Consider the following 22,864-nt stretch of genomic DNA (forward strand, 5'->3'; position numbering starts at 1 on the left):
AATTAAGTTGGGCTTCTTGTGTTTTTATTTGCTGAAGCCGGCAAACCTATATGTAAATCTTTTTTGTTTCTTGTCCAACTTTCACCCAATTATTTTCACATCCATTGATAATTCAAAAATTAATTTTTTACTATGATTTTGTCAAAGGTGATTGTCTAACTGGATCTACATTTCTTCATTGGTATTCTGCCTGTCTACCCACGTTTTAGGGCGCCTTTCCAAAGCATGGCACATAGTAGGCACTCAGATATTTGCTTATGAATGAATGAACGCCGGCTACCGTCGCCCGGGTTCCCTGACACCGGCTACGTCAGACAGGGGCTTGACTGCCTCAGCCAATCAGAGCCAGCAGCCGAGGCTTTCGAGCCTTCCAGAGTCTCTCTGAGGGCTCTTCTTCCTCCAATCACCAGCAGCGCTCTACCGGACCTCGCTTACCTTTAATGAAGATAACCGATTGGCTTTCTCATCTCCGACAGGCCCGACAGACAGTTACATGGACCAATGAATGCCAGCGGCAGGTGGGGCCTGCCACCCCGCGGTGGTAAAACTCCGCGACCCGCGCGCGCGTTTGTCTCAGGGCGCGGGCATCGGTACGACTATGGCTGCAACTTCTTTCTTGTCCGCTTTGGCCGCTCGGCTGCTCAGGCCGACGCACAGCTGCCACCTTCGCCGTCGCCCCTTCCATCTCGCCGCAGTTCGGTAAGTGGGTCTGGAAGCCGATCTACGCGGAAAGCTCGGGCAACGGAGGGCGGGGGCCTCCAGGGCTGGCGAGGGTCGCCGAGGGACGTCCTGCCCGAGCATCTCTTCGGCGGTGGTGGCACCGAGAGGGGCGTGACGGGACGACGTGTAGCGGAGCTCGGCCACAGTCGACCATGCGGAGCGAAGACTCAGCAGAGCTCCGGGGCGCGCTAGTTTGCGTGGGAACACACGAAGGTTACGGGCCAGAGCCTGCAGGTCGCCCCGCCTGTGATGTCGAGTCTTGGGGAGAGCGGGGAGACCCTTTGGCGAGCTCCGGGAGCGAATTCGAGGGAGCAGCCTTCCGCGAACCATCATTTGCCTGGACCCTAGCGGCGGCCCGGGTTGGTGCAGTCTGATGAAATCTCCGCTCCGGCTTGCTCGCGGGTACCGCACTTCCCTCCACCTCCCCGGGTGGGTGTGGCTCGCGTTGCTCCTTCCCAGTCCGGGATGTATTTAAAGTGGTCCCTGGGTAATTGCCAGGCTGGGTGATTTGAGGTAATAAATATTCCGAGGTTGCCGGGGGACTAAGGGGAGAAGGAGAGTGAGGAGCATTCTTTCATAAATAGTTACGGTTTATAAGGTGAGTTCTGGAGATGGATAATGGTGATGATTGCACAATATTCTGAATGTATTTAATATCATACTGTATACTTAAAAGTGGTCACGATGGTAGATTTCATATTTGTTTTACTACAATAAAAACATTGGTAAAAAAATAGCAGAGAGGAAGACAGGGAAAGCTCTGTGTGCATTTCTTTAGGCAAGTAATGAGATTTCGTGTTCTTTCTGGACCTCAACTTCCCATTCTTAAGCTAAGTTGAAGAGGGTTGGAAGGGAGGGGGGCTGAGATTTCTTCACCACGTGTACACCCTCTTTCTCCTCAACCTTTAGGTCCAGCCTTGGGCTATTTAGCTATTTAGTGGTACCCTGTCTCAAAAACAAAAAGGGTTGCATATGTTGCTCAGTGCGAAGACCCTGAGTTCAAGTCTCACCCCCCCCCATTTCCAAGGCTTTGCTTGTTGGCGCACAGAATGCGGGTTACAGATTGTGTGTTAGTGGACTACTTGGGTGGAATCATTCAAGACTTGGTCTGACCCTGACCTGCCTTAGCAGCCTCATCTTTCCTTACTGTATGTTCCTTCCTTGCCTCTCCTGAGGTGCTGGCTACATGTACCTGTGGACAAGGCCTTTCATAGACTTTTTTGATTGAAAAGATATTTATAAAGAGCCTCTAATTCATTATCTGCTGTAATTCATTACCTGAAGAACTAGGCCAGTTTGATTACACGAAACTGCTCTTTCACCTGCCTTTCTGAATGTACTGGTAGGCTCCACATCTCTGAAGGCAACCCACATCTGTGCTGAACACTTGGTATTTACAGTGCCCATGCATCGCTGTTGCAGGGTGAGGGAACATAAGTCTCAGAATTACTGTAGCCTAGGAGATAGAGGAGTAAATGGTCTTTGGAGGCAGACCCTTACATTCTTTTTTTTATTGTCTTCAGTTTTCTCTTCTATATAATAGGGTTATAGTAATAGCCCACGGTAACCCAAAGTAATGTATGTAGAAGTCTTGGCAAAAGACCTACTGTTTAATAGATGTTAGGTTCCATTCCCCTTTGCATCTTTTTTCACTCATTTCTGGTCCCATTAATTAGTACATAACAGAGCTCTTCCAAAATAAGTTGATTGTGAGTTGTAAAATACCCCTGATACTAGTTTTTAATGGAGAATTGCTAAACCTTTGGGTTTGGAGGAAAGTGAAGATCTACTGATTTGGATTTAGTTTCATTTTATTGGAACAAACCTCTTGACTTCTTTGTAGTCTGTTGATTTATTGTTTTAATGAAAACTTTTCTAAACACATCTGCAAAATCATTTAATTTCTAAGTAAGTCTTAGTAGAGTTATAATTTTCTGATTTCCCATGGGACTGAGCTGAATTTCCTATTTTCCTGTTTATTTTAGGGTAGCATTTACTTTATTTGCCTTTTAGCAAAAGATAATAGGAAGTTAATGGGCTTCAACGTTGGTAAAGTTGTGGGAGGCAGAGGGGGGATGAAATGCAGTTATATTATGAAAAAAATCTTCATTACATTGTAACTTTGTTTTTAGTTTGTGTTATTCTTTGACTTTTTAAAAAGCAAATTGGCATAACATCCAGAACCTGCCTTTGGAAGCAAAGATGGGGACTTGGAACACTGCTTCTCTCAGAACCCTGTGTTCTTAACTTTAGTATTATTATAAATTTTAGTCCAAGTGAGCTGCTACCATTTTCTCTAAGTTTACTGCTTTCAAAAGAAGCTTTTTAAAAATGAAGTGCAAGCTAAGTCCTCACTGTATGTATTTATTACATACATATATATATATATATATATCCATTATATATTAAGGATATATGTATAAACAAGAAAAGAAATTAATTTTATTGAACATATTTACCTGGCACTTTATTTATACTGTTACTTTATTCAGTACAAATGACTGTCCTAAGTCCTATTGTAAGTAGTCTTTGATTCTGTAGTATTTTGGAGTTGTGAATGTATTTCTGGCTGAGGGTGGCTACTCCAGGTACTAATATAAATATAGACCAGGAATGTTGCCAGGGTGTTTGCGTCAGCAAAGGACCGCCCCCCCTTGTTACCAGGGATCAAACTCAGGACCTTGCTCTTGTGAGGCAGGTGGCCAAACCACTGAGCTAAATCCCCTGCCTTAAAGTAGATATTTTGATCATAATGTAAATAAAAAGTAGGCATTGAAAACTTCAAGGTTAGAACTTTGAAATTCCATTTAAAGCAGAGATGATCTTGAGAGTGAATCCTGTCTGATCATAGGAGGTATCTAGTGCTTGATATGATCCCTGAGAATTAAACATGTACTAAAAGGGGAAATGGACATTTCATTGGTTTTGAAGTGGGAGCAGTACTCCTATGATGGAATCCTACAGGGAAAAGTCTGTTTTTACCAGACCTTTTTGTCTAAGGGGGGATTTTATTTTTTTGTAAAGACACTTTGCTGCGACATGTGTGGAAACAAAAACTAGATATCTTCACATTTTGTCTTCACAGAGACCAGAAACTGCTTAATAGCCAGTTCTCTTTGGAAAGAGACAGCCTTGCAAAGCCAGGAACAAGATTGTGGGAACTAGAGGTTCCTAGATCCTGGGTTTTCTTGTTGCTCCACTCCCAATAGCGGTTTTCTGATCCTTTGTCTTGACTGCTCTTCTCTCTTGTTTCTCCCTGTCTTTCCTCTGCTACTCTCATCAACAGATTCTCTGTGGTTCTAGCTTGAAGCTCCCCCTCCATTGCAAGATCTCTTACTGGTCCCTTTACCTACATTGCTCCTGGTGGGCTAAGCTTTTGCATTAGCTGGACCCCTGCCTAGCCTAAGAATTGTCCTTGGCACCAGGTGCAGGCTGTGGGTCTGTGAGCTGTGGATGGACTGTGGGGTCCTGGGGTAGAGAACACTGCCACCTGGGAGGAGGAACCTTCTCTCTTACCAGGAAAGTCTTCCCCATAAGGGTGGTTGCCAGCAGTAGGCATTTTTAGGTTTGACCTACACAGTGTAGATATTTAGGGAAAAACTGCATCTATACCAAATATGTGCAGACTTTTTTCCATAATAATACCACATAACAAGTATTTACATAGCTTTGCATTGTTTTAGGTATTTTAAGTAATCTGGAGATGACTTACAGAGGAGATTGCAGAGGTTATACACACTACTACTCCATCTTACATGGGGGCTTGAACATCTATAGGTGAGGAGGGGATTCTGGAACCAATGACCCACAAATGTGGAGGACAGCAGGATTTAGAAGCACTATGAAAATACAAAGCCAGTGGGCTAACTGGGAAACAATTTGAAACATGACTGAATGAAATAGGTACTGCAAGTGGCACATAAGCTTTTAGGGAAAACTTTAAACCTTGTAGTGTTAAAGGGTCAAAGAAATGCAAATTGAAACATGGAAAACTTTTGGCAATGACCAGAAGTCATTAATGTGACACTCCTGGGCCAGATGAGGTGGTCTGTAATTCCAGCACTTTGGGACCCAAGGCAGGAAGATCACAAGTTCAAGGTCATCTTGTGCAAATTAGTGACTTAGTGAGACCCGTCTCCAAAAAAAAAAAAAAATTTTTTTTAAATTAAAAAAAAAGGGGGGGGTTGGGAATGTAGTTCAGTGCAGAAGTCCTAGGTTTAATCCCTACTACTGAAAATAAATACATAAATAAATAAATCTGCCCTTCACATTTGTTGTCCCTCAGATAAGGCACCATGTATTTTAATCTAAACTTTAAATTTTTGGTGTTTAATAACACTTCGTAGTTTGAGCTTTAGTTTTTACAGAAATCCAAGCTGTTTGGTTTTGTGACTCTGTTGCCTTCTACAGAAATGAAGCTGTTGTCATTTCTGGAAGGAAACTGGCGAAGCAGATCAAGCAGGAGGTGCAGCAAGAGGTGGAAGAGTGGGTGGCCGCAGGCAACAAGCGGCCACACCTGAGCGTAGTTCTGGTTGGCGAGAATCCTGCAAGTCACTCGTATGTCCTCAACAAAACCAAGGCAGCTGCCGATGTGGGTAAGTGTCACTGTCAGTCCCCCACTGCTGTTCACTTGAGGTTAGTCTGATGCCAACTCCCCTGTAATTCGATTTCTTTTTCTGATTAGAAAACCCTAAGAGAGGAGGCTAATGTGAGTGAACTGTATCCAAATCTTTGTCATGAAGAAATTAGACCCTATCTGCTGGGGAGGCTTATAGAGTAGGACGGGAGGAACCTGGTGGCATTCTTGGTGTCTTCTGGAATATAAGCCAAATTCTGTTCTGAGCCTTAACATTTCACAGGTGACCTTAAACACATTTGCTTTTCTTCAGTAATAATGAGAGTCTCTGATGTGGGTGTTTTCAGTTTAAAGCAGTAAAGGGCTGGGGGAAAATTGAGCAGTAGGATGTTAAGAGACCTTAGTGATGTGGTTAAATAGTCATAGCTTTGAAGGAAATGACTGACTTCTGGGAAATCACTTTTAATTTCTTCACTGGTTCCAAAGCTAATCACACAGTTAGAAGTGGTTTGGTTGGGTGTGGATAACGGGAGGTTTGTAAGTCTCGAGGTACCACTGAGTATTGTGTGACTGCAGCCTAGAGGCAGGTGGGCTGCACTCGTGTGCACCCACTCGTGTGGGTCAGTGATCTGAGCACCAGTGCCCGCCCCTTCCTTCTCGTGCAGCTGCTCAGACTTACTGGCCCCTGAGCCAGTAATATGGTTTATTCTATTGATCACTGAGGACTGGAGCCTCCTGTACATGTAGCTGAAAACCTCTGGAAAATAGCAAATCATAACTTAAAAAAAAAAAGACAGGAGTTAGCATGGTGCAGTGGAAAGAACATGAACTTTGGAACAAGAAAGGTTGTGGCACTGGTTGGCTTTTTAATTTAATTCCTCATTTGTAAAACAAAGTTAGTAAGGAGTGTGTAGAATAATGTACGGAATGTGTTGAGCTAGTCTCATGTATTTTATTTATGAAGTTAGCTTTTTAGGTTCCTTGTAGCCAGGTCAGTTTCTCAGCTATCCGAGTGGGGTCAATGATAAAACCCCTGTAGTTGCAGAACATGGCAGGCTGTGCAGCAGTGCTCATTCATTACCTCAGTATTTTTTTGTAACAGGAATCAACAGTGAGACCATTGTGAAACCAGCCTCAGTTTCAGAGGAAGAGCTGTTGAATTTGATCAATAAACTCAATAATGATGAAAATGTAGATGGCCTCCTTGTTCAGCTGCCTCTTCCAGGTGGGTCTTGGGTCTTTACCAGATACACTGATTCCTGAGCAGTGGAGGGATCTGGCTACTTTATACATCTGACCCTTCACCACGATTTCCTAAAAGTCAAGGCAAACTCAAAAGCCTGAATATTTTCTTAGAAATGGGACAGACCTACTCAAAATACCGATTGACCCCTGGTTTGATATTAAGATCTGGTACAAAGGACAGGGGAGAGCAGCAGTGGAAGAAAAGGACATTGGCTTTGTTACTGGCATTGGGTTTTGCTTCCATGCAGATGGGAAGTGGATTTGCATAACGAACCTCATGAGCTGGAGTCGTGCACCTCTAACTGTAGAATGATGATTAAGGCCACGGTTCTAATTTCTTTTTCAGAGCACATTGATGAGAGAAGGATCTGCAATGCTGTTTCTCCAGACAAGGACGTTGATGGCTTCCATGTAATTAATGTGGGGCGAATGTGTTTGGACCAGTATTCCATGTTGCCAGCTACCCCGTGGGGTGTATGGGAAATAATTAAGCGAACTGGTAGGTATATCCCAGAGCTGTGTTTGCTATTACAAAAGTAGCACACATTGGGCATCCCTGAGGAACTTTTTTGGGCCTTTGTTGATTTTTGGATTAGGGATGCTTAACTGGTAAAGTCTCTTATCCCACAATCTGAAAATGTCTGAAATCTGAAACATTTCTGGTCCCAGGTGTTTCAGAAAAGGGATATTCAGTCTATATTCACAAGTTGAAAAATATACTGCAGTACTGAAGAGTGGAATCCCAATCTACTGGGGTCATCTGACTTCTTTTAGTATTCATTTTAAAACTGGCACTGCTTTTTTTAATGCATATATACGTGTGTGTATACATAAATATTTTTGTTTGTTTGTTTTTTCCATAGGCATTCCCACCCTAGGAAAGAATGTGGTTGTGGCTGGAAGATCAAAAAATGTTGGAATGCCCATAGCAATGTTACTGCACACGGATGGGGCCCACGAAAGACCTGGAGGTAAGGAAGCTGCTCTCAGAGCAGTGTCTTCTCCCTGTGTGGAGGAAATGTAACAGCAACTTCGTTAAACCTTATTTTGGTTGTGGTTCTCAGAGAGTACTCAGAGAGTGACCTTTGTACAGAAGCTGTACTCCTTGTCACCAGAGTATTTACTGTTCATTTGTTACAGAACTAGTCTCAGAAATAAATTTGAGTTTTGAGTAAAGCATGGATTGAGGCACTTAGAAATTTTCAGTATGGCTTTATAGTAGTAGATAAGAAGCAGTTCTTTTTCTTTTCCCCCCATTGAGTTTATTGGTACTTTTTAAGTATACAGAACAGTTAACGTTCATCATTGGGATCTTGTAACTTTACGTGGCAGATCTTGGTTCTCATTTTTTCCCCACACCCCTGCCCTCCCTTCATCCCCTCCACCTTCCCTATTTTACAAAGACTTTGTTTCCATTTTTTCCCTTTCTCATATTTTTTTCTTTTCCTGTATTTCCTTTCCCCTACCCTTCCCACTTCCCCTACAAGAAGCAGTTCTTATTTGAGGTGACTTTCTTGTTCTGTACCATTTGGTGGAAAAAAAATTCAGATCATTGCCAAAGGTTGGCTTGAGGACCACAGTGTGTCATGTCAAATTCTATTAAAGAAAAAGTCTTATAAATCACTTATCACATATAATTTTAAAAATCTTAATTTTTATTAGTTCAGCTTATAGTATATAATGATTACATTCATCATAGAGTTGGTTCATATACATTACATTACATAATTTTAATAGTGACCTTATGATTATATGAGAATAGTAAAACTTTTCAGATATGTGATGGCATATTTGGGGAAAAAAAAAGTAATTCTAGTGATATTTTGCTTAAAAAAGGTAAAATTCTTGACAGGCTATGAAATAGGAAAAGGAATATGATAAGAAATAAATTTAATTATATATAACTTAAGGGGATACAGGTAGAATCAATAGGTAGAAGTTATTTTGAATATTAATTTAAAAAATAAATGATAACTGTCCAGAAAATATGGCATGAGCGTTAAGTCAGTTATTTTTCAGAGACATTGAGTTTCTATCCTGACTAAACTGGTTAAGAACTAATCCAATCCCAGCCTTGATTTGAAACCAAAACATCTATTTTTTCTTCATAGGTGATGCCACTGTTACAATATCTCATCGCTACACTCCTAAAGAACAACTGAAGAAACACACAATTCTTGCAGATATTGTAGTATCTGCTGCAGGTAAGAGCTCAAGGGAGAGGGGTGGAAAGACTTCTCTTCAGAAGAGTGAGGTTGTATCTCTGTCTCGTGCCATTCCATTCATCTTTCCCTAGTAATGATTCTTGGAGCTCTGATGGGGATGAAGTGTGGTAGGAGCTCTGGTTCTGGCATTCCATTATAGACTACATAGGTGCAGATTATTCCCAACACTTCAAAATACTTCTCCTTGCTACATGAAATTTAAGTGGTTCCTTGGTTAATATCTTTCATAGTTTTTTGTTTGTTTGTTTTGTTTTTTGCAGTAGTAGGTGTTAAACCCAAGGCCTTTACACTGAGCTACATCTCCAGCCCTAGTTTAATCTTTTATTTTATTTTTTTAAATTTTTTCTCCATTAAGTTTATTGGTACATTTAAAGCAAACAATACAGTTACATTTATCATTGGGATCTTGTGCCTTTGCATGATATATCTTGGTTCTTATTTTTTCCCCATTCCCCTGCCCTCCCTTCACCCCCTTCACCCTTCCCTATTTACAAAGACTTTGTTTCATTTTTTCTTTTTTCTTATTTCCTTTCCCCTCACCTTCTCACTTCTTTTTTAGCCTTAATCTTTTAAATCGGAGTCTCTTTAAGTTACTGAGATGCCCAGGCTGGGCTTAAATTTAAAATCCTCCTGCCTCAGCCTCCCAGAGTGCTGGGATTATAGGCATATACCACCACTCTCACTTATAGGTTTTTGTTTTTGTTTTTGTACAGGGGATCAAACGTGGGGCCTTGCGCTTGCAAGGCAGGAGGCCACACCACTGAGTTACATCCCCAGCCCCACCTATATGTTTTTATAAAACACGATACTTAGGTTTTTCAGGTTTCTGGAAATTGAATCTGACTAGTGAATGTTTTGTTTTGTACTTTTGAGGTAGGGGCCCACTATGTAGTTCAGGTTGGTCTTAAACTCACTACATAGCCCAGACTGGCCTCCACCTCACAGTGATCCTCCTGTCTCAGCAGAATTCCTCAGTGCTGGGATTACAGATGTGTATCACCATATCTGGCCTTTTTTTTTAGTACTAGAGATTGAACTCAGGAGTTTCACACTGGGCTATATCCCCAGCTTTTATCTTTTTTTTTTTTGAGCCAGAGTCTTAGTTGCTCAGACTGGCTTTATCTTACTGTCCTTCTGCTCAGCTTCCCAGAGTGATGGGATTATAAACATGGCTGCTACACGCAGCTGGAAGCTTCTTTTCTGTACTAAATCGGTCATTCCGGTTTCGATTGCCAGGTATTCCAAATCTGATCACAGCAGATATGATCAAGGAAGGAGCAGCAGTCATCGATGTGGGAATAAACAGAATTCAAGATCCTATAACTGCTAAACCCAAGTTGGTTGGAGATGTGGATTTTGAAGGTAAATGGTATAATTCTTCAAAAATATATATTAGTTTTAAAAACATGCTATTACCTAAAAAAAGCCAGAGCCAGGCATGGTGGCACACGCCTATAATCCCAGCACTCCGGAGGCTGAGGCAGGAGGATCGCTGTGAATTCGAGACCAGCCTGGGATACATAGTGAGTTCCAGGTCAGTCTCAACTACATAGTGAGAACTTTTCTCAAAAAACCAAAAATAAACCCATAAAAATATATATTAGTAAATACTACTACATTGAGTGGACATTTAGGACAGATCTCCTTTCAGTAAAGTCTTTGTAAATAGGGAAGGGTGAAGCGGGTGAAGGGAGGGCAAGGGTATGGGGAAAAACAAGAACCAAGATATATCATGTAAAGGTACAAGATCCCAGTGATGAATGTATCTGTATTGTTTGCTTTAAATTACTAATAAACCTAATGAAAAAAAGAAAAAAGATACTTATTGAAATTTTGCACTGATAATCTTATCTCTTGCTTTTTGTTTCTGTTAGGGCAATCAGACCCAATCTAGGTATCCAGGTATTTTCCTCTTAAGATTGGGTAAAAAGAAATGTTAGTTTAAGTTTTTAGGAATTACTTTGCTTGATGCTTTGGGCAAATAATACTTAAAATTTTTGTAATGTCATAGGCAAGTATGGAGGTAATGCTCCCTTATAGTTAACCTACTGAGTTTAATTAATGTGGAGGGAAATTGTGACTGGTAAACCATTAGGTTATTAGATATGTAAATATTAGTCGAACAACTGCATATTATATGTATATTTTCATTAATGCATTCAAAAACCTTTACTCGAGTTATGTAATGTGTTTTTTTAATTGAATTTGAGGTTAATGAAGGTACTTATATTTGTTGCATTTTCTTTGCATGATTCCTTTTTAATGTGCATGTATGCGTGTCCTTTGCCATAACTGAAGCAGGCTGTCTTGTTTCTTTGTAGAAGTCAAGAAAAAAGCCAGTTACATCACTCCAGTCCCTGGGGGCGTTGGTCCCATGACAGTGGCAATGCTAATGAAGAATACCATCATTGCTGCGAAAAAAGTGCTGAGGCCTGAAGAGCGGGAAGTGCTGAAGTCTAAAGAGCTTGGAGTAGCCACCAATTAACTGTCTGCCATGCAGTGAACAGGAGGACTTCAAGCCAGCCCAGAAGCAGTGCAGGCCAATAGAAATACAAGACTTTTATTTATTCAGCTGAAATGGTTTAAAATATACTTTGTATTTATTGAAAGCTTAAGTGGGTCGTTGCGTGTGCACATGGCCTTGCAGTATTTGCCAGGGGCACTCCAGGGTCATGCTGGGTCATGTGATTCAGCCGAAAGGAGCTGTGAACCTAGTGATTAATGTGGGAGATACTGTCACCTTGAGAATGGATGCTTAACTTTGCCGAGCCACTTAAGTTAAAATCTGCCTTTTCTAGAATTGCATTTCCCAAGTGCTATTCCAATAAGAGTTGATACTTGTTTTAGGTTCTAAACCTTTTGAGATCAACTAGTCAAACCAAAGGAAAAATGTTGCTAGAGAAAAATCAGGAAAAAGGTGAAAAGGAAGAAATGGTGGTAACTGATTGGGTAGAGGAAGAAAATTACCTTAATTTCTGTACGTACTGATTGGTAACCAAATTTATCTGAAGTGAACCGAATTGGCTGAGGATAAAGAAGGACTACATGTTACAGGTTGTCTTTTCGTGGCTTAGTCATTGGGGAGATATTTAGGGTTGTTCCACTTGCTGCTGCCCCCATTTTACATGCATTACCTTTCAGTGAGTGTCCCCATTTTAGTTTTCTAGGATTGAAAAGCTTGTTTTGTAAATTATTTGTGTGTACTGTCATGTTTGGTCTCTACTATATCCTTAAACTTCATTGTTCAATTTTTGTATTGTTAGGGGTATCTGTATGGTTTCTTTGGTATACCTTGAAACCTAGTTTTGAAAAACAAAACTTGGGCTTGATAATCATTAAGGCAGCTTATAAGTATGCAACTTAACTTTTCCACCAAAGAATTGTCAGCAGCTGTCTGCTTTTCTTTCATGTACCCTGTTGGCTTTCTTTCCTGAAAGATTTTTAAGAGCTTGAGTTAATATTAAATTTAATTAGAGTTTGTGATAAAGGGTGTTTTGGTTTTGTTTTTTAAATAAAATTATATGTCTGCTATGAAATGGGTTTCTGAAATACCATCTTCCTGTTCTTACTTGTGACCTATTTTTTTCTCATTGGATATAATCAGTGTAGTTATTACTAGACATTTGGTAACACCCAACCTATAACCTTAAACAAATTGACTTAAAGAGCTATGGTGAAACCAGCCTGGTCCTTTCATATCCCAACAGGAAGTGCCAAGCCAGGAGCTTAATCTCAAGATGTATTTGTGATTCTGAGTATTTTTCAAACGAGGCATTCAATTTACAAATTGCTACAAAGGATCTACAAAGTATTTTCCCCTTGCCAGATTCTCAGCACACATGCACGCGCACACACACACACCAATGAATATATATGAAATATACAAAATATATGAAGAATGTTTATTAAAATTTATCACAGTAAGAGACACACTGCCATTAATTGTGCCCCCCATTTTGATTGCACTTATCCCATTGTTTTTGTCACTTTCTGAAGCAATTCTGGAAGGTCTTTTTTTTGTGTCTTTATAAAATATAGTCAAAATACTGTGAACGCTGCTGCCACATCCAACAGAAAGGCACACCTGTAAAAACAACGTGTCCTCATTCACCTTATTCACTGGAACTGGCAGCATGCAACTTCTGACTTGTAAAGTCAAAATGACCACAAATGGAAACATTTTGAATCTAGTCAGGGCATCCAGGCAGCCACAACAGTGCAACAAAAGGAGGACTTTCAGAACTGCTTCAGAAAGCGGCAAGGAGGATGGGATGTGTGTGTTTGTGTGTGTGTGTGGGGGGGGTATTTTGAGGGGAGTTAATGGCATGTGTCTTTTACTGTAATACATTTTTAAAAATGTAAACATTTTTTCTATCTTGCTTTGTATATCTCTCCTGTGTGTGTATGCACATGAGTATGTAAAAGTATGTGTTCGCTCTGACAGATTGGAAGGTTTTTGCTGCGCATATTTTGAGGCTGGGATAGGTCCCTGTGTGTTCTCAACGTATATCTGGGCTTCTCACAAGGAGCTGCTTTTGGCAGCTTGAAGCAGAAACAAGAGAAACATTGGGAGGTTGATCTACTTTCTTGGTCCTCTGCCAGCTGGCTTTAATCTTGGGAAAGTCTGCTGGACATGTTTTTATGAGATACAGCTAGCTCATGTCTGTGTGCCACACCTGCTCACTTAACTACATTATTAAACAAAAAAGTAAGATGAGTGGACAGAATTAAATTTTATTGAATTATAGTTAAACATTAAAAGTGGAAAAAATTACTAGCTTACTGCTTGGAGAAGTAACAGTATGTCACCCTATTAAAGACCCTTGAAATTAAACTGCTCTTATATATACAAAATATAAATGATACATAAGGTAAAAATTACACAAATCAATTTACAACAGAAAAAACAACATTGTAGTTTTCCAGTTTTTTTGATTAATCCAACCACATTTACTCCCAAATCTACATAACATTTCTACAATCTGGACATAAAGTCCTATTCCAAATCAGCTAGGCTTTAAATCTGAAATGTTCAGGTGGGATTGTTAGCTTTCCCTGTATTGGTGCATAGGACAATAAAGAAGTTATACTTCAATTTGAGAAGGTTCTGCTGTTAGGAGTGATAGAGGCTTAGAGAGCTTTGCTTCTTGGCAGTACCCCATGGAATAGAGCTCTGAGACTGAATTTTGTGAACACTTAACTGAGAACGTTTTATGGACCAGGCACTCCGCTAGACTGAAGATTACAGAGGCAGCTGCCTGTCCTTGTATCAAGGTACTAATGACTTAAAAAGGTACATTTGTCTTAAAAAAAAAAAAAATCTGTATTTGTCATCTTGAGTAAATGTAGAAACTAAATAATGTGATTTACTCAAGATTCAAATTCATAGTTGTTTTATAGAGAAAGAAAATGTTAGATGTTTTGCAGCTATTGGGCAGTAATAAGTGCTACATAAATAGGGGCTACTAAATGTGAATTGAAAATAAAAATGTCCAATCTTCAATTTCATGGGGAAAGGCTTTGTTTCATTAATAGCTGGTTTTAATCTACTCAAATTGCTTCCAATCATTGCTCTAAAGTACTAGTTTGATTAACATTGCAAAGTTACAGTCTTCTAAAATGTTAGCTGCCTAACACAGTGTTTGTATGAATGGAGGTTTGCCTTTGGGTATCAAACACTGAAAACTTGCAGGAAGGACCTACCCAATAGCAGGAAGAAATTGATTCCAGGTGTGAAATCTAGTATCCATTAAAGGGTCCTCCTGCCTCAACATCCCAAGTTGGGATTACAGGTGGCTGTAGGAGTGTTTTGAGTTCTATCAAATTATCTAGATTTAAAATTTTAAAATGTATTTGATATTGTTTTAAATATAAATTAACTAGTGCCCATTTATGTTAGTTAAGATTTTGGCAAATATGCATTTTTTTCATTTCAAAAGAAATGTAGTTTCTTGCATTGGGCTGCATTTGAAAAATAAGGTATGATGTTTACCTTCTAGTATTTTAATAACTATGAAGGAAAGGGGAAAGCTTTGCATCACTGAAAGATTTCTACTTCTCTATTCACCAGAAGGACTTCATTTGGCAAAAAGGCACAGACACAGAGAGACCCAGACTCTCACAACTGAGACTATACCAAGCCTGCCCCCTGTACGAAGGCTGGGAGCAGCTGCATCACCTAGAGAGTGGTCTCACGGTCAGCCTCTCTTGCAAACTCTTCCACATCTGTGAAGTCATAGTCAGACTCCATCTCTATCTTCACCTGTGGCACCATGAAGACAGGGTTCCAAGAGTAGTTGAAAGCAGGTGAAGCTGGACAGGAGATTTTGAAGTGCAAGGTGATGCTGAGCAAGAGAAAAGTAGGAAGAATGATTCGCTAGCTTTTTGGGTGTTTTAAACACAGTGTCCAGAGCAGGGTTCTAATGCAAGTAGTTCTGTCTTGCTTATTAACTTTGTGGCACAGGAACAAAGTGTCTGATCAGATGGGTTTTGGCCAGTCATTGAACTGGTCTGGCTCTGTTTCAATCTGTTTTTAAATCACTGCCAAAACAAACTTTCTAAATCACAAATGTGACTGGTTTCCTCACTGTTCAAAGGACAGAACCCAAGCTCCTTAGCACAGCAAGAGAGGACTTTATTTGCTTGAACTACTGCCTACTTTCCTAGTCTGATTCCCATCCATCCCTGTATTTGCTCTTCTCTGCGTTTCAGTTTCAGGCCTGTTTTCCTTACCTAAAATGTCCTTTCCTCCTTTGCTCTGCCCACTTCGCCCATCTGGCAGGATCCTACTGATCTGTTCTAGATTCTCCAGAGAAGGCGAATCCCTCCCTTAGACTGCTGACCTTTCTCTAATGTGTGCCCATTATTGTTCTTGCTCTCAGTGCTCCGTGTCTTTGTTTACAGGTCCTTCCGAATCCCCAGGGACCAAGCATCAGGTCCGGTAGGTCCTGGGTGCTTCATCTTGTTAAACTAGACCATGTTGCTGAGGGGTTTTGTTCATTGAGGTGAAATCCTGCTATTTGGTGGCCTTTACTTACATCTAGTATTTTCATAAATTTGGTAAAATAGTGTGGTTGGGTAGTACCATTTCTAATTACCAAATTTTCTGTATCTCTGACCTTGTCCTAGGGCTTTGTGTAATTTAATAGGTTTTTGGAAATGTTGTCTCCACTGCCTCAAACTGGAGCCCTGAGAGACCTGATTTAGTGTAGGTTATTTTTTATAGATAAAAATAAATTAGGACAAAATACTTTCCTCCTACCAGGTATATATAAACATCGGTGGCATTAAGAGCCCAGGATCCCTGACTTGAGATGTGGAATGAGAAGGGACATAATTTGACATGTAGCCTTTCTGGGCTTGGGCGTCCTTAGGCCAGCTCAGAGAGGGTTGAACTGGTGATAAGTTTACTCACTCTGGCATTTGAACAGCAGGAGATCATAAATTTAGGAGATCCTGAAAAACTTGTGGGTGAGTGCCATCTAAGTCTGGAGATTTATCTGCCACTCGTCTTGGGGTGGCCTGTGCTCTTACGCATTTGGATCAAGTGACTTTTGTTCAATCTAGGGCTCATAGTGTGGATTGGGACTGCCCTTACCAACTTCCCCAGTGATAACAGAAGCAGGGACTATCTTGCCTCTGAATTCTTCTTAACTTTTGAGTCCCCCTGTGTAATCAACTAATGCCACTTTTTTTTATGGGTGGCTTTTCATCAAGAACAGCAAAAAATCACATTGTTTCCTGGAGGCTTCTGGCACCTGGGACTTGAATCCTTCCTACATCCGCATAATCTTTGGTTTTTAAATTAGTTTTCCTTAATACCCTTAAAGGCCATTGATAATTAACTATTGTTATTGTATTCCACAAAGTGTTAGAGTACCTGGAATTTTGATCCTCAGTATATATTTATCCCGGCTTTCGTTAATATATAAACTTATATATAGCTTTCTTCTATGTTATTTTCTTTTAAAATTATTTGATTTCAACGTTCTTTGTAATATTTTGCAATAATTTCCTTTTCTAAAATTGCATGTTGGGCCGGGGATTTATCTCAGTCATGCTGCCACCTGCCTTGCAAGCGCAAGGTCCCAAGTTCAATCCCCAGTACCAAAAAATAAATAAATAAAATAAAGTAAAATAGAATTGAATGTCTTTGTATGTTGTAATCATGTTGTTGATGTCAGTAAGGAGGAGACTCATTTGTAACTTGACTCTTGATCAGATTGGGCAGCCTTGGTCTCCCAGTGGTGGGGCAGCAAAGGCTTTCTACTGAGATAACGGCTATCTTGGGAACTCTGGTTTCTCTACCTTCTGGTCGTTGCTTAGTCTCATGTAAAATCCACCAACTCTACCTAACAGCCTTTACCTTCGATCCAGCTCCAAGCCAGTGAAGGAAGAATCAGAGTGAGTCACTCCAACTGGAAGATCTTTTTCCTGGCAGGAAAATTAAAATATCAGAGGTGAAATAGGTTTAACTAGTATCCTGGAGAACATCCTAGTTCTTCAGTGTCTCCCCATTTCTTTCTATTCTCTAACCCTTTGGCAACACTATACAAAAGGAATGCTGAGGCCTTCCGCGATGAGTGGCTTCTGGCTCAATCCTTCACACAGAGGGCTCTTAGCTGGGTCAGGAGTGAGTGAGTTGTGGGGGGCCAGGGAATAGAAAGAATAATGGAAGGAAACTAAAGGGAGGGGGGTGGGACATGAGGAAGTTGAAAAGATCATGATGTATTATGATGGACGGTGTTGACAGGAAGTCCTCGAGGGCCCTTGATGGTGCTGGTAGGATCTCCTGGTGACCTACCCCTAATCCCCACCTGTGAGGACAGTAGAAAGTCCTGTAACAGGAATATCAGGGCCTACACTTGTGTTGGGATTTTTCAGAAGACTCCCAGGACAGACTGTGTGGTATTGATGACAGGATCATCCACCAGCTGGAAGGCATTAGATGCAGACAGAGAATTTCATGGGATCATAAACAATGCCTGACCCCTCCTGGCAGCCTCCCTTAGCATATGGAGGGAGCTTGTGAGTCATACAGACCAGGACCTTCAGTTCTAGTTGTCTGTTTTTCTAGGGGAAAGCTCAGCTCTGATCTGAACTCACAATCATTTCAACAACCTGGAAAACATGGATGGCTCTGGGGGGCATTTTTGGACTGCTACACCCTGAAACAATGCAGCAGAGGGCCAGGAGATGCCACAGGCACCAGATGAAGGGCAGGAAGGAGGGGTTTGAGCTAAATTAAAGTGAAAATCAGTGAGAGGAATCTATAGGGTGTAGCTTTGGGGTTTCCATCTGGTTGGAGTCCCAACCCTCATGGCCCAGTCCTCTTTGATCTGGGTCTAGCACAGGTTTCCACTGAGTTACAGATGGGAGTTCCTAGAGTAATAGATGGAGGATTAGTAATAGTGAGGAGGAAGGGAATACACCATGTGTTTTACTTACTGGCAATGCAGTGGATGCCGTTTTGGGGATCAGATGGGACACTTTCCATGGGGATCTTTATAACTGAGGGAGGAGGGAACTGGGGCTAGAGAAAAACAGTGGGAAAAGCTGAGGAACACACCAACACAACCACTTTGGCATTCTTGCCAAGTTGGAAAATTCATATATCCACAGTGTGTAAACCACCATCCTATTCACATCCAGACTAAACAGTGGGGGAAAGTTGCTGCAAACATTCTGGGGCCCACTGGGAGGAAACAGGCATAGTAAACCTACAGTTCTAGACACCCAGGAGACAGGAAGGAACTCATCTAGGAATATTCCTCCTCAGAAGAACTTAAATCTGTTGTGTCACCAGTGATTTTGGAATGAAACTCCAATAGCTGTGCTATTGTATGTAAAATGAATTTGTGGAAATTGAATCCCATATTTTTATTGAATTTATCATATAATCTAAGATATAATTTTTCCCATCATCAAAATAGTTCTAGACATGTGGGAACCATTCAAATGAACAAATGAAAGAATAAGTATTTGTCTTCAAAAATACTTGGACTCTGTTTCTGTTTTTAGAATCTGCCTTTACAAATTATCTAAACAATACATATGAATGAATTATGGTACTGTCTCCTTCCAGGAAGAGGACAGCAGTTAAGGACCAGGGGCCATTTGGCCAATCACTACCATTAGAGAATGGCTTAATCACCACTAACCAATCAGTAAGACTCTCAACCCTTCGAGTCTGTCAACAGCTTTCATTTGCAAAAGCCAAGATTAATAGGAGAATAAGACAAAGTAAATAAAAAGTTATGAGTCTGGGTCAAATGGGAAAGTTGGAGACATGCATGATGTTAGGAGATGGCATGGTCAGCTCAGTATATTGGAAATCAGGAGTGAAGGTCAGGGAAGGTTTTCTTAACACCATCAGTGCCATCATTTGTAATGAATGCTTGAACTAGACACTCTTTTTGCCTAACATTTTGAGATACACTATATCTCCTGGACTGGCTTCTTGTCCATAGACTCCTTGAGTATTTTGGGGGTGGGATGCCAAAGAAACATGGAAGAGCAGAAGGGTAGACTGGGCAGTGAGGTAGTCCTAGGCATCTGGGAAATAAAACCATTGTCCCTTCAGTGAGAACACTTGCCTCTTCCTCACCTTCATCCACAATACTCTCCAGACAGCCCCAAGCAAAGCTTGAGAGCAGCCCCTCTTGCCTGTCCCGAAATCCCATCCACCTATGAGTCCCCAGCAGACCCATCCCCTGGCCTGCTCCATTATTTGGAGGTATTCTTTATATCTGCTTCCCATGTTGGAGCCGTCTCCTGTCCCATTCCTTCAGGGACCTGTGCCACTATTGAAAATGGCCCCAAGAATCCACAGGAATGAGAGAGTGGGCTTGGCCAGTCAACTGTTTCCTGAAGAAACACCCTGAAGACAGTCACAGGAACAGATGAGTCTGAACAGCCCAGACCAGGACCAGCAGAAGCCCCAGCTCAACACGGACTGGGTTCACACACTGCTGCAGGCCCCCCGAGAAGCTGTTCTTCCTTGGCCCTGGTAGAAGTGGAGAGAAGCTCTCTTGAATGCCCCTCTGCCCAAGCCTCAAATCTTTCCCACCTCCTCGTCACTGTCCTCATGGGCCCCTTTTCTTTTCTTCTTTTTATCTGTCTCCTTTTTCTCCTTCTCTGGGAGGATACTGTCAATCCAAGCCAGATCATGCTGGGAGAATATGAAGTCCAGAAGCCTTCGAACAAGGATGAGGCCCAGGATCTGTGATGGGAAGACAGAGAAGGCTAAAGTTTTGTCGGAGTTCAGAGAAAATTGCAGTTAAAACGTTTTCTTCCTCAGTATAGTTTGTTCCTTTCGTATGTCCTCTTGGGATCAGTGTCTTTGGAGCCACTCCAAAGTCCCCACATGCCATTATTCACCTACCCACTCCCATCTTGGTTCCTCTCCTCTGGTCTTTTCTCAGAACCACAATTATTTTTCCTCTCTCTCTCTCTTCTTTCTTTTTTTTTTAAAACAGAGTCTGGCTATGTAGTTCAGTATGGTCTTGAATTTGCAGTGATCCTCTTGCCTCAGCCTATAGAATAAATATTACTTTTAAAAAGCGAGTGGGAAGGGTGCAGATCATGCTCTTCTCTATCCCGGTTGTAACCTGGCTCACTCATTCATCTTTCTGCCTGTCATTCTCATCTGTAAGAGGGAGTTAATATCAGTACTTCAGGAGCTGCTGTCGGTCAACTGGGACAGTACTCAGTAAATGCTAAAAGTTAAACTATTATTATCCTTCCCTTCCTCCTCTCTAAAGCCCATGAGGACCCTGCCGGGGAGGACCCACTCCCCTTTCCATGGAGCGGGGATTCTCAGTCCCGGCTGCTCAATTACACTTAGCTGTAGACTTTCTAAAAATATTAAAGCCTGTGCTTTCCCAAGAGATTCTTATTTAACTGACTTATGTTGGTTCTAATCAGCAGCTGACTAGGGCCCTTCCAAGAGCACACATTTCAAGATCTTACTGTGGCCCTTCATCCAGGCCTACAGGCAATCAGGGAGCATTAGGCCCTAGGTTCTGGTCCTTTAGCATTGACTGGACCCGATTCCCTCCCATGGGATTATTTATGGGGTCAAATGCAACACATTTTTGGCTTTTTACAGCCTTTTAAAATTATGGAATAATTTCAAGCTTCCATAAGAATTCTAAGAATAGTCAAAGAACTCCTGCATACCTTTCATCAGCTCAAATTTCATATTGTCATTAGGTTTTTGAGGTTCTTGATCTGTGACCTTATTCCCTACCCCCTTTATCTTTTCAAATTCAACTCTTTTACATGGTGAGAAGATTTATACTTAGTATGCATCACCTTCTAAGGTCTGCTTGAATTTTGGCAGTGGGGACTCTCTAGTCCCACCTCTTTGTCCCCAGCCCCGGCCCAGGAGTTTAGATGGTGTTGCCCTGGTCTCAGCATGTGGGTTGTCCCTCCAAGGACTACGTGCCACACAGCAATTTTTTGCCCTGCCCTCTGTCCATACCCACAGCACACCATCTGGCCAGACCTCACAACCCGCCCGGACAGAGCCAGGTCAACAGTGGGGAGAAGGCAAAGGGCGAAGGAAGGTAAGGCTGGGCCGCTGGACCTTCCAGCAGGTGCCTGTCCACACCAACCTGCTGAACAGGAAGGGAGGCCCATGCCCACCTTACCATGACTGGGAAGATGATGGCAGCCACAGTGGACTTGAGGATCCAGAGTACAGCCAGGCAGAGGATCTGAACCAGGGTGAAGAGGTGGATGCGGCGTAGGGGCACATGGCGCAGGAAGGCATGGTCTGGCTGGTGCTTGGCAGGCATCAGAAAGAGCTTGCAGCGCTCCCAGAACTAGTGAGGAGAGTGTGGGTCTCAGCTAGGCAGCTAGTTCCTGGGAGGTGCCTTGGTGGGGTCTCAGAGAGAGAGAGAGAGGTAGTGGGGAAGATATGTAATGAGGGAAAAGGGCTCCTTATCCCCAGATGAGGCGAGGGCCCTGGAGATGGTCTCAAAAGGAACAGAGTCCATATTGAAGGAAAATGCAACTGAACACAAGCTATCCAAGAAGTCCTGGGATTTTTGTGGTAGATACAGAATGAAATATTTTCTTCTACAGAGTTGTCTTAGAAAGTATGGCAAAATGCTCATTGGAGTTAGCTTGATCTGGGTTTTGAATTCTGAGCTTCAGCTTCCCCACTGGTAAAAATGGGGATCCAAGGACCTAATATAGAGATTAAACACTTGTAAAGTACGTAGTATATTTACATTGCCTGGCCGTTGTAAATGGTGGTACCATCATTACTATGCATCTTTTATTGAATTGGAAAGCAAGTACTTGGGATCTTCATTAGAACTACACATGGAGTGCTGACTGAGGGTCACAGAAGCTGGGGAAGGGACAGCCTCACCTGGATGCCATTCAGGGAGGCCACACCCATGTAGAGGAAGACTCCGTACAGAACCGGCATAGGGATGTACTGAAATGAAAGCAGAGTTCTGGATTGGATCTCTGCCTTGGGTGGGAACCTTGACCACCCTGATCCAGATAAAAGTGTTTGCCAACCACGGAGGCAGCCAGGAGCTGGACCTTTGGAGGAACTGAGGCCTGAGAGCAGATCTGGAGCCACTGAGTGGGTGGGTTGGGAAATGAGGGCCTCTCAGGTGCCACTGATCCCTCCTCTAGCGGGGGTGGCCAACCACTCACACAGATACTCCCCAGCCTGGCCCCTCTCCAAGTCCTGTGGAACCCATGTGTATTGAAGACCCTCCTGGAAGATGGGAAAGCTCCACAGACTGCACTGTGCTTATTCTTTCCAGCCCCTTCCCACCTCTAGCCTCAGCTGAGGCCCCCCAAAGTCACTGAGCCTGTAGGGAGCTGGGGACCTTTAGTGAACTGACCTACATCACCAGAGAATAAAAAAGACACTTAAAATCATCCACCATGCACATGAGATTTTAAAAAGAAGTAAAAAAAGAAATATCTAAACTAACCATCAATAATCATCAATAAACCTCCTTCCAAACATGCACACCAGCAGTTTGTTTGCTTTTTCAAAAATTGGGTATCATTCATACTGTCCTATCACTATCTCTCCAAATCTTTTTTTTTTTTTTTTTTAATGGGG

The 22,864-nt window shown here is 41.9% G+C and overlaps 2 protein-coding genes across 8 annotated transcripts in view; one reads left to right on the forward strand and one right to left on the reverse strand.

Annotated features, from left to right (window-relative positions):
* The first annotated feature begins 488 nt into the window (after positions 1-488).
* On the forward strand, positions 489-11,801 carry Mthfd2 (methylenetetrahydrofolate dehydrogenase (NADP+ dependent) 2, methenyltetrahydrofolate cyclohydrolase). Its single transcript, XM_010631543.3, has 8 exons — positions 489-699; positions 5,131-5,315; positions 6,399-6,521; positions 6,888-7,040; positions 7,405-7,512; positions 8,653-8,745; positions 10,003-10,128; positions 11,088-11,801. The coding sequence occupies exons 1-8, from the start codon at positions 506-508 to the stop codon at positions 11,249-11,251; spliced, it is 1,146 nt and encodes a 381-aa protein (XP_010629845.1). The 5' UTR covers positions 489-505; the 3' UTR covers positions 11,252-11,801.
* A 1,763-nt stretch (positions 11,802-13,564) lies between these two features.
* The window catches only part of Slc4a5 (solute carrier family 4 member 5), a 109,663-nt gene continuing 100,363 nt past the window's right edge, over positions 13,565-22,864 (reverse strand). For 6 of the 7 annotated variants that reach the window (XM_010631549.3, XM_010631544.3, XM_010631545.3 and 3 more), the window contains 6 exons: positions 22,148-22,216; positions 21,420-21,593; positions 19,835-19,987; positions 18,214-18,298; positions 17,132-17,199; positions 13,565-15,110 (listed from right to left, as the gene is read on the reverse strand). In XM_010631549.3, the coding sequence (XP_010629851.1) occupies positions 17,165-17,199; positions 18,214-18,298; positions 19,835-19,987; positions 21,420-21,593; positions 22,148-22,216 (516 nt within the window). In that variant the 3' untranslated portion in view covers positions 13,565-15,110; positions 17,132-17,164. The remainder of the gene's footprint in view (positions 15,111-17,131; positions 17,200-18,213; positions 18,299-19,834; positions 19,988-21,419; positions 21,594-22,147; positions 22,217-22,864) is intronic. The other variant, XM_010631550.3, reaches the window with a different exon arrangement.

This window comes from Fukomys damarensis, unplaced genomic scaffold (assembly GCF_012274545.1).
Source record: "Fukomys damarensis isolate Sample0158 unplaced genomic scaffold, DMR_v1.0_HiC HiC_scaffold_2, whole genome shotgun sequence".
Lineage (NCBI taxonomy): Eukaryota > Metazoa > Chordata > Mammalia > Rodentia > Bathyergidae > Fukomys > Fukomys damarensis.